This window comes from Alosa sapidissima, chromosome 8 (genome assembly GCF_018492685.1).
Source record: "Alosa sapidissima isolate fAloSap1 chromosome 8, fAloSap1.pri, whole genome shotgun sequence".
Taxonomy (NCBI): Eukaryota; Metazoa; Chordata; class Actinopteri; order Clupeiformes; family Clupeidae; genus Alosa; species Alosa sapidissima.
The window spans coordinates 4,132,587-4,144,979 of NC_055964.1; the positions used below are offsets into that span (position 1 = coordinate 4,132,587).

At 46.7% G+C, this 12,393-nt stretch overlaps 1 protein-coding gene across 2 annotated transcripts in view; it reads right to left on the reverse strand.

Moving 5' to 3' along the window:
• Positions 1 to 12,393, reverse strand: part of znrf3 (zinc and ring finger 3) — a 70,450-nt gene that overhangs the window by 16,216 nt on the left and 41,841 nt on the right. For both annotated transcript variants that reach the window (XM_042100930.1, XM_042100931.1), the window contains exon 2: positions 12,210 to 12,332. In XM_042100930.1, coding sequence (XP_041956864.1) covers positions 12,210 to 12,332 — 123 coding nt within the window. The remainder of the gene's footprint in view (positions 1 to 12,209; positions 12,333 to 12,393) is intronic.

The window sequence follows — 12,393 nt, forward strand, 5'->3', positions numbered from 1 at the left end:
ATCATGTTGGTTGGTGGCCCCTGTTAAGTAGTGCAGAATTAATGTCGGGTAATTTCCGGCAAAGGCTCCAGGAAGAGCCGAGTCCGCAGGTCTGCTGAGACTGTGTACCATCTCTTCAGAGCATAGGGAGAGTGGGGGGTGTTTTTTATACACAGGGTCAGACACAGTCTGTTAATAAACATGGGCAAAACAACGAAGAACACACCCCACACACATACACGCACACACACACGCACACACACACACACAAATGTGCTTCTCCATGTAGAGTGTACGTCAAGCAGAGATCACAAGACAATTTTTTTTTTTTAATTTTTAAAATGATCTGATCTATTTTGAAATTATATATACTGAGAATAAAAGGGAATTGAAAGAGAGAAAACAGCATCGCATGAGTGTGTGTGCTCCAGCTCTTCTCTGATGAGTCATTCACCTCACTCATCTCCTCTGAAACCACCTGGCCCACCCGTGTCATTAAAGAAGGAAATCAAAGGCATTAGGAAACAAGAGATGTACCATCAGCTCAGATATAAGATGGAGAACAACACAGAGGATGAGGTTTGTCTCGTCTTCTCTCTGTTAAAGTTTACCTCCATATCCTTCCTCCTGTGTCCCCTACCTTAGGCCTTTTCTCGCTCACATATTCTCACTCTCTCTCTCTCACTCCCTCCTAAACTCTCTTGCACTCACTCTCTCTCATATTCTCACTCTCTATCTCTCTCACTCACTCGGTCTGTCCCTCTCTCACTCACTCTGTCCCTCTCTCACTCACTCACTCTCACGCACTCGGTCACTCTCACTCACTCTCTCGATCTCCATCGGTCACTCTCAGTCTTCCATCTCTCACACTAACTTCCATCCCTAGTCCAGCATACAAAGCACTACAGGCTTTTCAGCATGTGTTGCATAACCAAAAATTATACAACTGGGAGGTCCAGCACTGTGAATGTGTGTGAGGGGGCACCTCAGGAAGAAAAAAAAGAAGTGGTTCTGGGTAAACAGGGGCCTCTGGGGATGGGAAATGATTTGTCTTTCATCTTTCACAAAAAACGAAACATCTCTCTCTTTCTAGCTTCCTCTCTCTCCATCTCTCCACCTCTTTCCCTCTCCTCCATCTTACTTTACCTATATCAGACAATGTGTACACCTGAAAGGATGCCATATTTGTCAACACAGATCCTCTAGTGCAGGAGTCAAAATTTACTACAGCGGCAAAATAGGTCTCCAGTGCATCTCAAGGCAGTATATTAAGAAAGCCTGAAGGCAAACGAAAATAACAGGGATGAGAAGCCATGCCATTTCTCTCATTTGTTTACAAGGTGTTTAACTCCTATTCTGATCAGTAATAACTGCAGATTAAGTATCACTTAGTGCAAACCCAGACCATACTAGGTCATATTATCCTGGATGGGTGTTAGTATGCTATCAGGAGATCAAACAGTAAAAACTCTAAGTAAATATGAGTCAACTCCACAGGCAGGTTCGTTCTAAAATTACTTCATCATCTTAGATTATAATTTAGAACATATCAATTTTCTCAATCAATTTACTGATGCCATTGCAAAATGGCAATCAATTTCTTTGCCATGGAACTCGTGGAAGCATAGTTTAGCTTCATAGCATGACCAGGAGCTTCTTTCAACGGTGCAAATGGGTCGAACATAAGCTACCTCAGATCTTTACTGTGCCATTGTCCCCTAGACTTCTACAAATGGTCTTTAAAACAACACTTGTACAAATCACATTTTTAATAAAGTGTAAATATCTTTTTAATAGTTTTTATTTCCATATTTCAAATGTAATGGAAACATTACACATTCAATTCCAAATCAAATGACCAACAAATATGTAATTCACATTTTTTTTACAGGAACCAAAGCATATGCTTTCATTAAAGGTGCAGTCCATAACTGTAATCCAAAACACTTTTCCCTCAAAGTGTTTACACTCGAAAAAACATCCGGTGTTCGTACACAGCCCTGGTTCTGGAAAATGGAAACAAACATAGTGGCTCAATTCGCACAGTAAACAATCCCAGCCAATCAACACAATAATTCAGGAACATCAGAACAACGGGGTGTAATTTGATTGGCTGTTGAGAACAACAAGGTGTAATTTGATTGGCTGTTGAGAACAACAAGGTGTAATTTGATTGGCTGTTGAGAACAACAGGGTGTAATTTGATTGGCTGTTGAGCTCAAGTCTCAACAACCACACCACAGGCATCAGCTGCCCACCGTTCCTGACCATCAGTAGCCCCCCTGGCTCAGGATGGACAATCACTGATTAAATTTCCTTCTGTTTTTGTTTTCTTCGTTGGATGCATGTTTAGCTTCCTTACCCACTGTGGCTTACCAATTTCGGTAAAACACACACAGGAAAATAAACAGCCCCTCTGGCTATGAAGATTGCATTTTCCTTTCATCATGTAATCTTTAACCTCATTTAAAAATAAATAAATAAATAAATAAAAAAAGACAACAGTACACACACGCAACCATGGAAATCATGGCAGGGTCTCCTTTGACTGTGATCGATATCACTGCATTCTTGTGAGAGGAGGACCTCAATTAGGAAACCTTCCAGTCGTTAGTCTTCTCACGGCTTTAAACAGGCCTGGCAGGCAAACGTCCGATATCAATACCCTGAGAGAGCTAATCGTTAATCCCACTCACATCCTCCAATGACTCCACCTCAGCACGACTTGCCCAGAGGAAATCGTATCTGACAGACCTGTTGCTGATGAATGCTCCTTGCTAGCTGAGGGGGATTTCTTCCTAGAGTGCTTCATCTGAACAGAATAGGTAATGTGGCTAGGTAGCTGGACAGAAGTTGTCATCTTCTATGACAGTGAGCTAGCATGTTTTGACTTTGCTATTGCATTACATTTGTGTACAGCAGTGAGAAACACTTGTGCAGTATGACTTGGCCCATGCCAAACACTTCACTCTCTCTCTTCATCCACACTTCCTTGGTAGTGATAAGATGAGGGTTGAGTAATGGTGTAAACTTCAGAGGGCCGCCAGGCATAGACGAGTCCTGATGGCTTATCATCTTCCTACACACACACACACACACACACACACACACACACACACACACACACACACACACACACACACTACACACAAGGGTCTGTGGCGAACTCGGAAACGCTGTGGAGTGAGGCTCATTAGCCGTTATAGGGAACACTTTTAAGTGATCATCGCTGACTTCCACAATGACTTCAAGGAAAAAGGCATCACATCAATTGATGCGTTTTTCTTTTAAATGTCTTTTAAAAGTTGGCACTAAACTTGTAAACATTAAAGGCCGCATCTTTTGTGTGTGTGTGTGTGTGTGTGTACACGCATCAAGGTTATAGCTTATTAGTTCATTCAAGTCTACATCTCTTTGAAATGGTAAATGACAGATATATCCATGATCTTCATCAAAGATCCATATGTTAGAACGGGTCTGCCAGCCAGACACAAGACTGAATCCTCCGTACAAGAAGAACACTTTTTAGGAGAGGGCAGAGGACTGCAAAACTCTTCAGTGCGGTTCAGAAAGAGAAAGGAGGAGAAGAGAGGAGAGGAGAGGAGAGAGAGAGAGGGGGAGGGGGGGACTTCAGTACAAACAATCCAACGGCCTAGAGTAATTCGGCAGGCAATTTTCAATGGCTTTAATGAAAGGCTCCATACCTTCTGCCTTCATATTTCTCTAATCTCTTTCCCTTGAAGCCACCTCGGGGACGATGCCTCTGCTTGCATGAAAGCGCACAGTTCTGCCTTTGTAATGCTATCTGCTTTTGGAGAAGGGAGCGTTCCCTCTAACACCCCCCCCCCTCTCTTTCTCTCGCACTCACTCTCCCTGGGCAAACAGCAGAGTGCAGGTCATAGCCAGGCCTCTCTGACACTCTCCTTCTCTTTCCTTCTCTCTCTCTTTGTCTTTCTTTCTCTCTCTCTCTCTCTCTCTCTCTCTCTTTCTGCTTAGCATTGCCAGGGATTACAGGCCAGGGAGAGTGCTGGTGGGGGGTGTGTGTGTGTGTGTGTGTGTGTGTGTGTGTGTGTGTGTGTGTGTGTGTGTGTGTGTGTGTGTGTGTCTTATTTATGAGAGGTGGAATGGGGCAGGGGGTTGGGGGTTGAGGGACATAGAAGGGTGGAAGCAAATACTTTTTCTTCAAATTACTTAAAAACACTTTTCGATAGAGTGAACAGAAACAGAAATGAAGTTCAAATACTGAAAAGTTCATTCAAGTTTCTCAACAAGTTTGTGAGCACAGTTTCACAGACCTCACAGAAATGTGAAAAGGTCCATCACAGATATCTTAATACAGATAATGTGAACAAATGTATTCTAGTCAGCAGAGACTTAGAAGAGGTTTCAGGCTAGTTGTTGGAAAGCCTTAAAGGTTGTATGATAGCGGGGTAACATCCCTTCTGTTGATGTTCAAACAAAACAGAGAGCTAGCTCGCTACTCCCTCCTCCTCCCTCCTGTGCAATTGAAACTCTCCTAAACGCGCATCTCGTCGGTTATTGGTTGAAACACTTTATTTTGCCTTTGAGTGGTTGCCAACACTTGTTGGTAGCAATTGTTTTTGTGTGCAGATCTCAGAGCCTAGGCTGCCTACAGAGACGTGTTTTTTTTGACGGCCTGCTTATGGGGCAGGCAGCTAGCGGATCGTTAGGAAAGATTAGATGAATGTGATCATTTATGTTTGGGCCTTTTTTGGGCCTGAAATCGTTGATACAACCTTTAATAGAGTACTATAGAGAGTCACCATGACCGCTAGGTAGTGGTGTACAGATGTACTCTTTGGCGCACATGTTGGAGCGCTCATCTTGTCGTCACTTGTTGTAGCGAGACCGTAATTCACCGCTGGCTAAAGAAGGGAGGATAATAGAGGGCAGAACTGTACTAGAAACAAAACTGGGGGGAGGTCAAAGGTTAATATACCTGCACCTGAGGCACTAGCTCTTTCAGCCCCCCCCCAACTCCTCCTCCACATAACCACCACCCCAACCCACCCGTTGGGACCAAAGCCTTCCTTCTGTTGCCATAGGGAAGAAAGGCCCTGCTGGTAAGAGGCATTCTCCTGTTTCCTAGCTGCACCTTCAGAAGGGTGACAATAGAGAGTGTAACTTACCCCTGCCAAGTTACACACCCCCCCCCCCCCCCCCTCAACCCTTCACTCACCTCCTGTTACAAACAGTCCAATAGTTTTTCTTGCGGCTACCAGGTGTGTGTGTGTGTGTGTGTGTGTGTGTGTGTGTGTGTGTGTCTCAACCCAACCCACTCTGCTCAACACCCCTAAACACCCTCCCAACACCACCACCACCACACACCTCCACCCGCTATGAGCTCAGCCACTCAAGTCAAAGCTGGCCCCACAGACGCATCCCCCACACCCCCACTCTCACGCCCCAACACCCCCTCCACCTCCTCTCAGAGCTCCCACCGCCACCCCCCAGCAGAGAATAAAAGAGCGGCTTAAACTCCGGCACAGAGCGTCCTCCGGAGAGAAAAAAGAAAAGAAAAAAAGAGACGGAGAGAGAGAGAGAGAGAGAGAGAGAGAGAGAGAGAGAGAGAGAGAGAGAGAGAGAGAGAGAAGGGAGCAAAGGAAGAGAGAGAAAGCCCGCCAACATGGGCAGGATGAAGTCTAATCTAAGCATAGAAGAGTTCAAAACACAAGAGTTTTTATACAAGAGACACGAATGACATGAATTTTATTACAAATCTTATTCTTTTAATGATAATTATGATGAACAATTTGTAAGTAAACATAAAACATTTAACTTTGCCTTAAAAAATAAATAGGACAAGACCTTCAAAATCAATTTTTGTATAAACTTCCACAAAGAACAGACAAACAAAAAACAATTATCCAGTTCACAACACTTTTTCCTCTCCATCCTTTACTTTCCCACTTTTTCACTCTCTCTCCCTCAGTCCCTCCCTCTCTCTTTCTTTCCCTTCCTTTCCCTCTCTCTTTCCCTCCCTCCTTCTCCCTCCCCCTCTCTCTCTCTCTCCCTTCCTCTCCCCTCTTGTCTTAATGTCTCAGGGGCTCTTCTCTGCTGGCCCTCTTTAAAGAGGGTCCTGTGCTGTGAAGTATGATAATGGTCATTTGGCTCCCCATTGAGGCCCGGGTAATTCGGCTCCTCCGACGGCTCACTTTGGGCCGCGTGACACACGCAGCTTCCCAGTGACCATGGCAACACACCCAGTGGGTTCCCGCGGCTGTGAAGGCATGATTTCATACCCTGGGCCTCGCAGACAAAAAAAAAAAGAGAGAGAAAAGAAAACCCTACAGAGAGAGCCCCCCCTCCTTCCTCACCACAGAAGAAGAAGAAAGAGAGGAGAGCAAAAGAAAGTGAAAGAGACAAGAAGAAGAAGAAGAAGGAGTAAAATAAAAAAAGAAAAAGGCAAAACATCCAGCCCAGATAATATCAGCAAGTTGAGGCAAACACACATAAAAAAATGAAAGCATGGAGGCAGGGAGGTGTCCCAGAGTGGCCCAGAGTGCCCCAGGGCTCCAACCTCGCTCTCTTCTTCTTCTCCAGCGCTCCTTTTGAAGTGCGTAAGAAACGTTTGGAGAGAGAGGGAAGTGCCTTAAGTCTTTAGCATCTCGGCTGAGGAGGGCAAACAGCAGTAGTGATCAGAAGCACTGGAGTCCTGCTCTGATGCCTTCTGGCAGCTCTCTCGTGATGTCGACAGATCACAGAGCAACATGTGTCAACACACAAATACTCAACTTGAAGAACATATGCTACATCCACACTATTCAATTTTCATTTTAAAATGCTGTTTTAAAACTAATACGATCTCCGTCCAGATGCACGTTTGCAATTCCTGCAGAACTGAATAGTGTGAACAGTCTTGGACAGAAAGGTAGCATGTGCTTGTACGCATGTTTGTTTATATGTGTGTGCGTGTGTATATGTGTGTGCGTGTGTGTGCGCGTGTGTGTGCGTGTGTGTGCGTGTGTGTGTGCGTGTGTGTGTGTGTGTGAGAGAGAGTGATCTAGCGTTGGATTAATGACCTTTCATTTTTGCCCCAGAAAGTCTTTCCAGAGACTCTGCAGTCCTTTACCGGGCTACTGTACCGTACGGCGAACAGCATGGCATATTCCATAGACGCAGCCTCACTCTTCCTTCACAACAGTTAGGACAGATAACCAAGCTTCTCCAAAGGAGACTGGTGAGGAGGATATAGCAGAGACACTTGTACAAAGCGACAAGGACTGGTGATATTCAGGTCCAAACCTGGGCTAACCGTTAACCCTGACCGCTGTTCCAAGCCTCAGATTCTTCACCTCCTTACACTCACCTGAGACAGAGTCAACCAACAACTCGTCAGCTGGTGTTGCAGTATGAGGCTTTAACTGTAAACTTGATTTCACCCAGCGCGTGCACGCGCACGCGCACACGCACACGCACACGCACACACACCACACACACACGCCTCTAACCAACCCACACCCACCTGTTAATTAAGCCTGGTCTGAAATCACCACCCTCCCTCTCCCTCTTCAAAAAGGCAAAAATCAAAACAAAAGCCCTTCACCCGCCCCAACACCCCCCCCCCCCTTTCCCCCTCCTCGCCTCACCAGCCGGGGCAGGTGGGCACTCGCCAGGCAGAGTCATTACCCCTGCCCCTCTCCCCTGCCTCAGCAGTCACATCAAAAGGGGGCAAAACCAACAGCAGCGCTCCATCAAAGCGGCCGTTTAATCGCCCTGCCTCTCCATTAGGCTCCTCCAGTGCAAGGTAAACAACAGACAAAAGGGCTGATGGAGCAGGGAGGAGGAGGAGGGGTAGAACATCACTTACAAAATAATGAGGGGAGCTAAACGAGGAGAGGGACCTGAGAAACGTACAATTGAAAGCAGGTAGTTTAGAGGAGAGGAACCGACGCAAAAACAGGTGTCAGGAGAAGAGAATGGGAGAACATTCTTCAGACAATATTCTACTAGTCAGGCTGCTTTATATTATCAGAGCATACTTTTGGGTATATATACTGTGTACTATACTGTACATATTACACAGTGCAGTTCAGAAAAAAAATGTTATTTACTGTACATACCGTGCACTACACAGAAAACAACACACTATTGTTGTTTTCAAGTCAAAATGTCAGCAAAATATCAGAGGGGCAAATGTGAACTGAAAACAATATCAACAGTGACAAGACAAATCCCATGTTGAGCGATTTGGAGTGTAAATAAGTCATAAAAAACATTTGCATTTTTCCTGGCAGGGGCAAGACATAGTGCTTTGGCTCAAGTGGCGGGACAAACATCTACAACTGCTGTCACTTTGCAAGTCCTCTCTTGGGCTGCCAACGATGCCAGTCATGAGAGCCATCCAGCAGCCTCGCCAGGCAGCTGTTCTCACCACTCCACCGTTAAACATTGATGGGGGGGGGGGGGGGGGGGGCACAGAGAGGAGGGCAGGCAAGTGAGTAAGTGAGTGTATATATGTATGTGTGCGTCTGCGTATATATGTGTGTGTGTATGTATGTATGTATGTATATATGTATGTATGTGTCTTTGTGTGTGTGTGTGTGTGTACACATATGTATGCATGTGTGTGTGTGTGTGTGTGTGTGTGTGTGTGTATGTATGTATGTATGAGTGTGTGTGTGTGTGTGTGTGTGTGTGTGTGTGTGTGTCTATGGGTCCCTAAGTGTGTGTCTCAGTAGAATGGGTCAATTCTGAAGAGATGAGACTAGACGAAACTGACAAAAGGCAGAAGCCTGCACACATCTGACAAGACCGATCCTGAACACATGGACACACACACACACACACACACACACACACACACACGGATACACACACACACAAAAAGATGGGAGGGCTGTGATATAAAAGCAGTGTCTGCCTAATACACTTGCCACACCTCACACTCACACAGTAGGGGTGTACTGCCCACTCCAGCCCAAAACGTCTTCCCCCCGTAAACGAGTGAGCCAATGCGGGCTCACGCCAGCAAGCGGCACACCAATCTGTGCCAATTCTGAGCTGAGCTGGATGAGCCAAAGAGGGGCTCTGCCCACTCAGCAGGGGCAGACGGCCTGTGTCCATATCCTTACTCACTCACACACACACACAGAGTTACACTTACACAGACAGATAGTAATAGACAGTAACAGAGTAATAGACACACTCTCTTGCAATTGCATACACATTCTTGCACTTAAACACACACACACATATTCACTTTCACAAACTAACACACACACTATTACACTCTGACACACACACACACACACACTCTCCTCCCACTCCACTCGGGGCTGATGTAATGCGAGAGACTCTGGGGGCCGCCTGAGATGAAAGGGCCATACCCACTGCCCCCCTCACCCCCCTCACCCCCTCCCCATTCCGCGGCGTCCGAGGGGACTGCCGGCGCACCACTTGAAAGAGCAGATATCACGCTGGCAGAGCGACAAAGGAAGCCATGCCATCATTTCGTGTTCCAGTTGGGCGAGCGACTAGCCTGGCCTCCCACCCCAGCCCAGGTCAGCACAGTCCAGCCCAGCCCAGCACTGTGTGTGCACTGGAGATCCATTTCCCTTAACAGGCCAAGGCAAACAAAGAAAATATAATACATTTTAAGCTAAATAACATCAGTGTCACAATCCAGGCCATTTATTTTTTTCTTTAAACAATCCAACCTTCAGAGTTTTTTTAAGCTTTCCTGTGGGTTAATAGATTTTGATGAATATGAAAAGGTACATTTTCCCATCTCCTAAACAGCTTCTACCGGGGTGGTATACGGCTCTCCGGTCACTGCGTCATTTCTATAGTACCTTATCTTGTGTCCAGTGTTCTCGCTCTTTCTCTCTCATTCACACACATTATCTGGACCAAAATCAGGAAGTAAATGCGTGCAGATGCAACCATAAACTATGAGCTGTTCTTTGAGTTATTAGATAGTACAGTATTGTCCATTTCTCAGCAACTTTCTGAAAATCTATGCCAAAAGAAAAAAAAATGAAATTACATTTCAGTCTAGGGAGCTTGGTCTGCCATATTTGTTTACTTTTTCCGACTAGCATTTTGCCGTTTTAACAGGCAGGGTATACCAGACATGTAAGTGATGTGTTCCGTTCACGGAGCGTATGCTGCAACAATTAGCCTCCACTATAATCAATGGAACTGGCTACACCAGACGTGATGGCAGTGCATACCAATTGAAAACATTAGATCTTAGAATCTTCTAGAGCCGTGAACGGAGCGCTTCAATTGTGCACCCAGTGCAGCCCGGCTGTAACTGCAGAGCAACGTAATGCTAAGTGCTTAAGCCCAGATTGGGCCCCGAGTCTCCTGCTATGTCCACCTGTATGAGACAGTAAGCGAGTGCGTGACTGAGCGGAGTCCAGTAACGGCAGCACCAGCCGCAGGCCTGAGGAGGGAGTCCAGTAACGGCAGCACCAGCCGCAGGCCTGAGGAGGGAGTCCAGTAACGGCAGCACCAGCCGCAGGCCTGAGGAGGGAGTCCAGTAACGGCAGCACCAGCCGCAGGCCTGAGGGGGAGTCCAGGAGCCTGGGGACCTTGGGGCCTTGAGGGACGGGAAGCTCAGGAACAAACTCTGTACATATACGTTTCTGCACACCGCCCGGCCCGCTGCCAAGGCTGCCCGCGCCATGAATTAGAATGACCCGTCTGATCTTTTACAACACACATACACACACACACACAACACACACACACACACAGTGTCACGTACATTTACACAGACACAGAATGATACACAGAACGACACACACACACACACACACACACACACACACACACACACACAGCTATGAAAAGCGCACCTAGGCAATTGTGCTGTCGTGCTGCGGCTTTGTTCTGTGGCCCAGTGGCGGTGGAATGCTCCGAAACACTACCCTTCCATGCATGCTTCTCTTTTCACGCAGACCGAAAATATGAGACGGCGCGCGCAGGCAGAAAGGTAGGGGAAAAATGCAAGAAACAAAAGAGAAAAAGAATGAATGGAGAGAAAAGGGGGAGGGAGGGAGAGAGGGAGGGCTGTTGGGAGGGAGATGAGAAGAATGCGCAAGCTAAAGTTCAGAGCTAAACGTTAACAAAAAAACCTGGCACAAACACAATGCAAGGGTTTGTGTCCATGTGTGTGTGTTTATATGTGTGCGTATATGTGTTTAGGTGTGTGTGTATGTGTGTATACATATATATGTGTGTGTGTGTGTGTGTGTGTGTGTGTGTGTGTGTGTGTGTGTGTGTGTGTGCGCGTGTGTGTTGTGCAGCCCATGTGTTGGTAGAGCACTTGTGGCAGGGCTAGCCCGGGTGAGATTGGCACGCACAGCAGAGAGTGCCCCCCAGCTGTGCCCGTCCACGACAAGGTCTCCAAGATGCCACCATGCCGCCTCCCCCTCTCCCTCTCTCTTGCTCTCTAATTATAGCCCTGTGTCTAAAACCAGGAAGCCCCCTCATAATGAGGCATCTGACACTGTTAACTAGATCATTTTCAAAGACTCTCAAAGCCACATGAGAGAGGGATAGAGAGAAAGGAAGGGAGGGAGGGAGGGAGCACATAACAGAGGAATGAGATTACAGAAAGGGCAGAACTAGGACAAATGGCTCTTCAATCAGTGCCATTTTCTCACTCTCTCGCTCACACACACACACACACACACACATACACACACACACAAAAGGTAATTATAAACAACGTCCCTTGCTGACAATGAGTAGACTGCGAAGTAAGAGGAACTACTCGCATCGCTCAGATGAACTCTAACGTTCTGCAGGAGGAGGGAACTGAAATGGTGAGGATGGGCACATGAAAGAGGCTGCGAATCTTTATCACCGCTACATACTGACATATCACACTAACAGTACACCTGACATCACACTAACAGTACACCTGACATTACCCACGGCAACTCAAACTCTAAACGCAACACCGGTACACAGACACCACACAGGAGTACGCATCCAGAAAGTATAGTTGATGAATGAGAGACTGCGAGTGTTGACTAAGACAGGGTCTCTGGAAAGGCATCCCTGCCCTGCAGTGACCGTTATAAGAGCGCTTTACAAAGAACAACACTCCAGCGGGCAGCCAGTCCAGCTTGACCATAGTGTCATCACCTATACAGACCCACAGTCCGGACTAGGGGGTGCAGGACAAGGTGCAGAGCCACGAGAGTTCAGTCATGTGAGAGTGGTCATGTGACCCAACTGGCATGCAGACTCACCTTCCCCAGGACAGTCAGGCAGCTGGGGTCCAGCTCGGGCTGCTCCAATTTGACCACGCCCACCCAGCCATACTCGTACAAGTCCTCCTCGTCGTTGTTGTTGCACAGCCCCAGAGGATGCATCTGCAAAAACAAGCATACATAACCAATCACATCTCTGAGGACAAAGCACATAACCAATCAC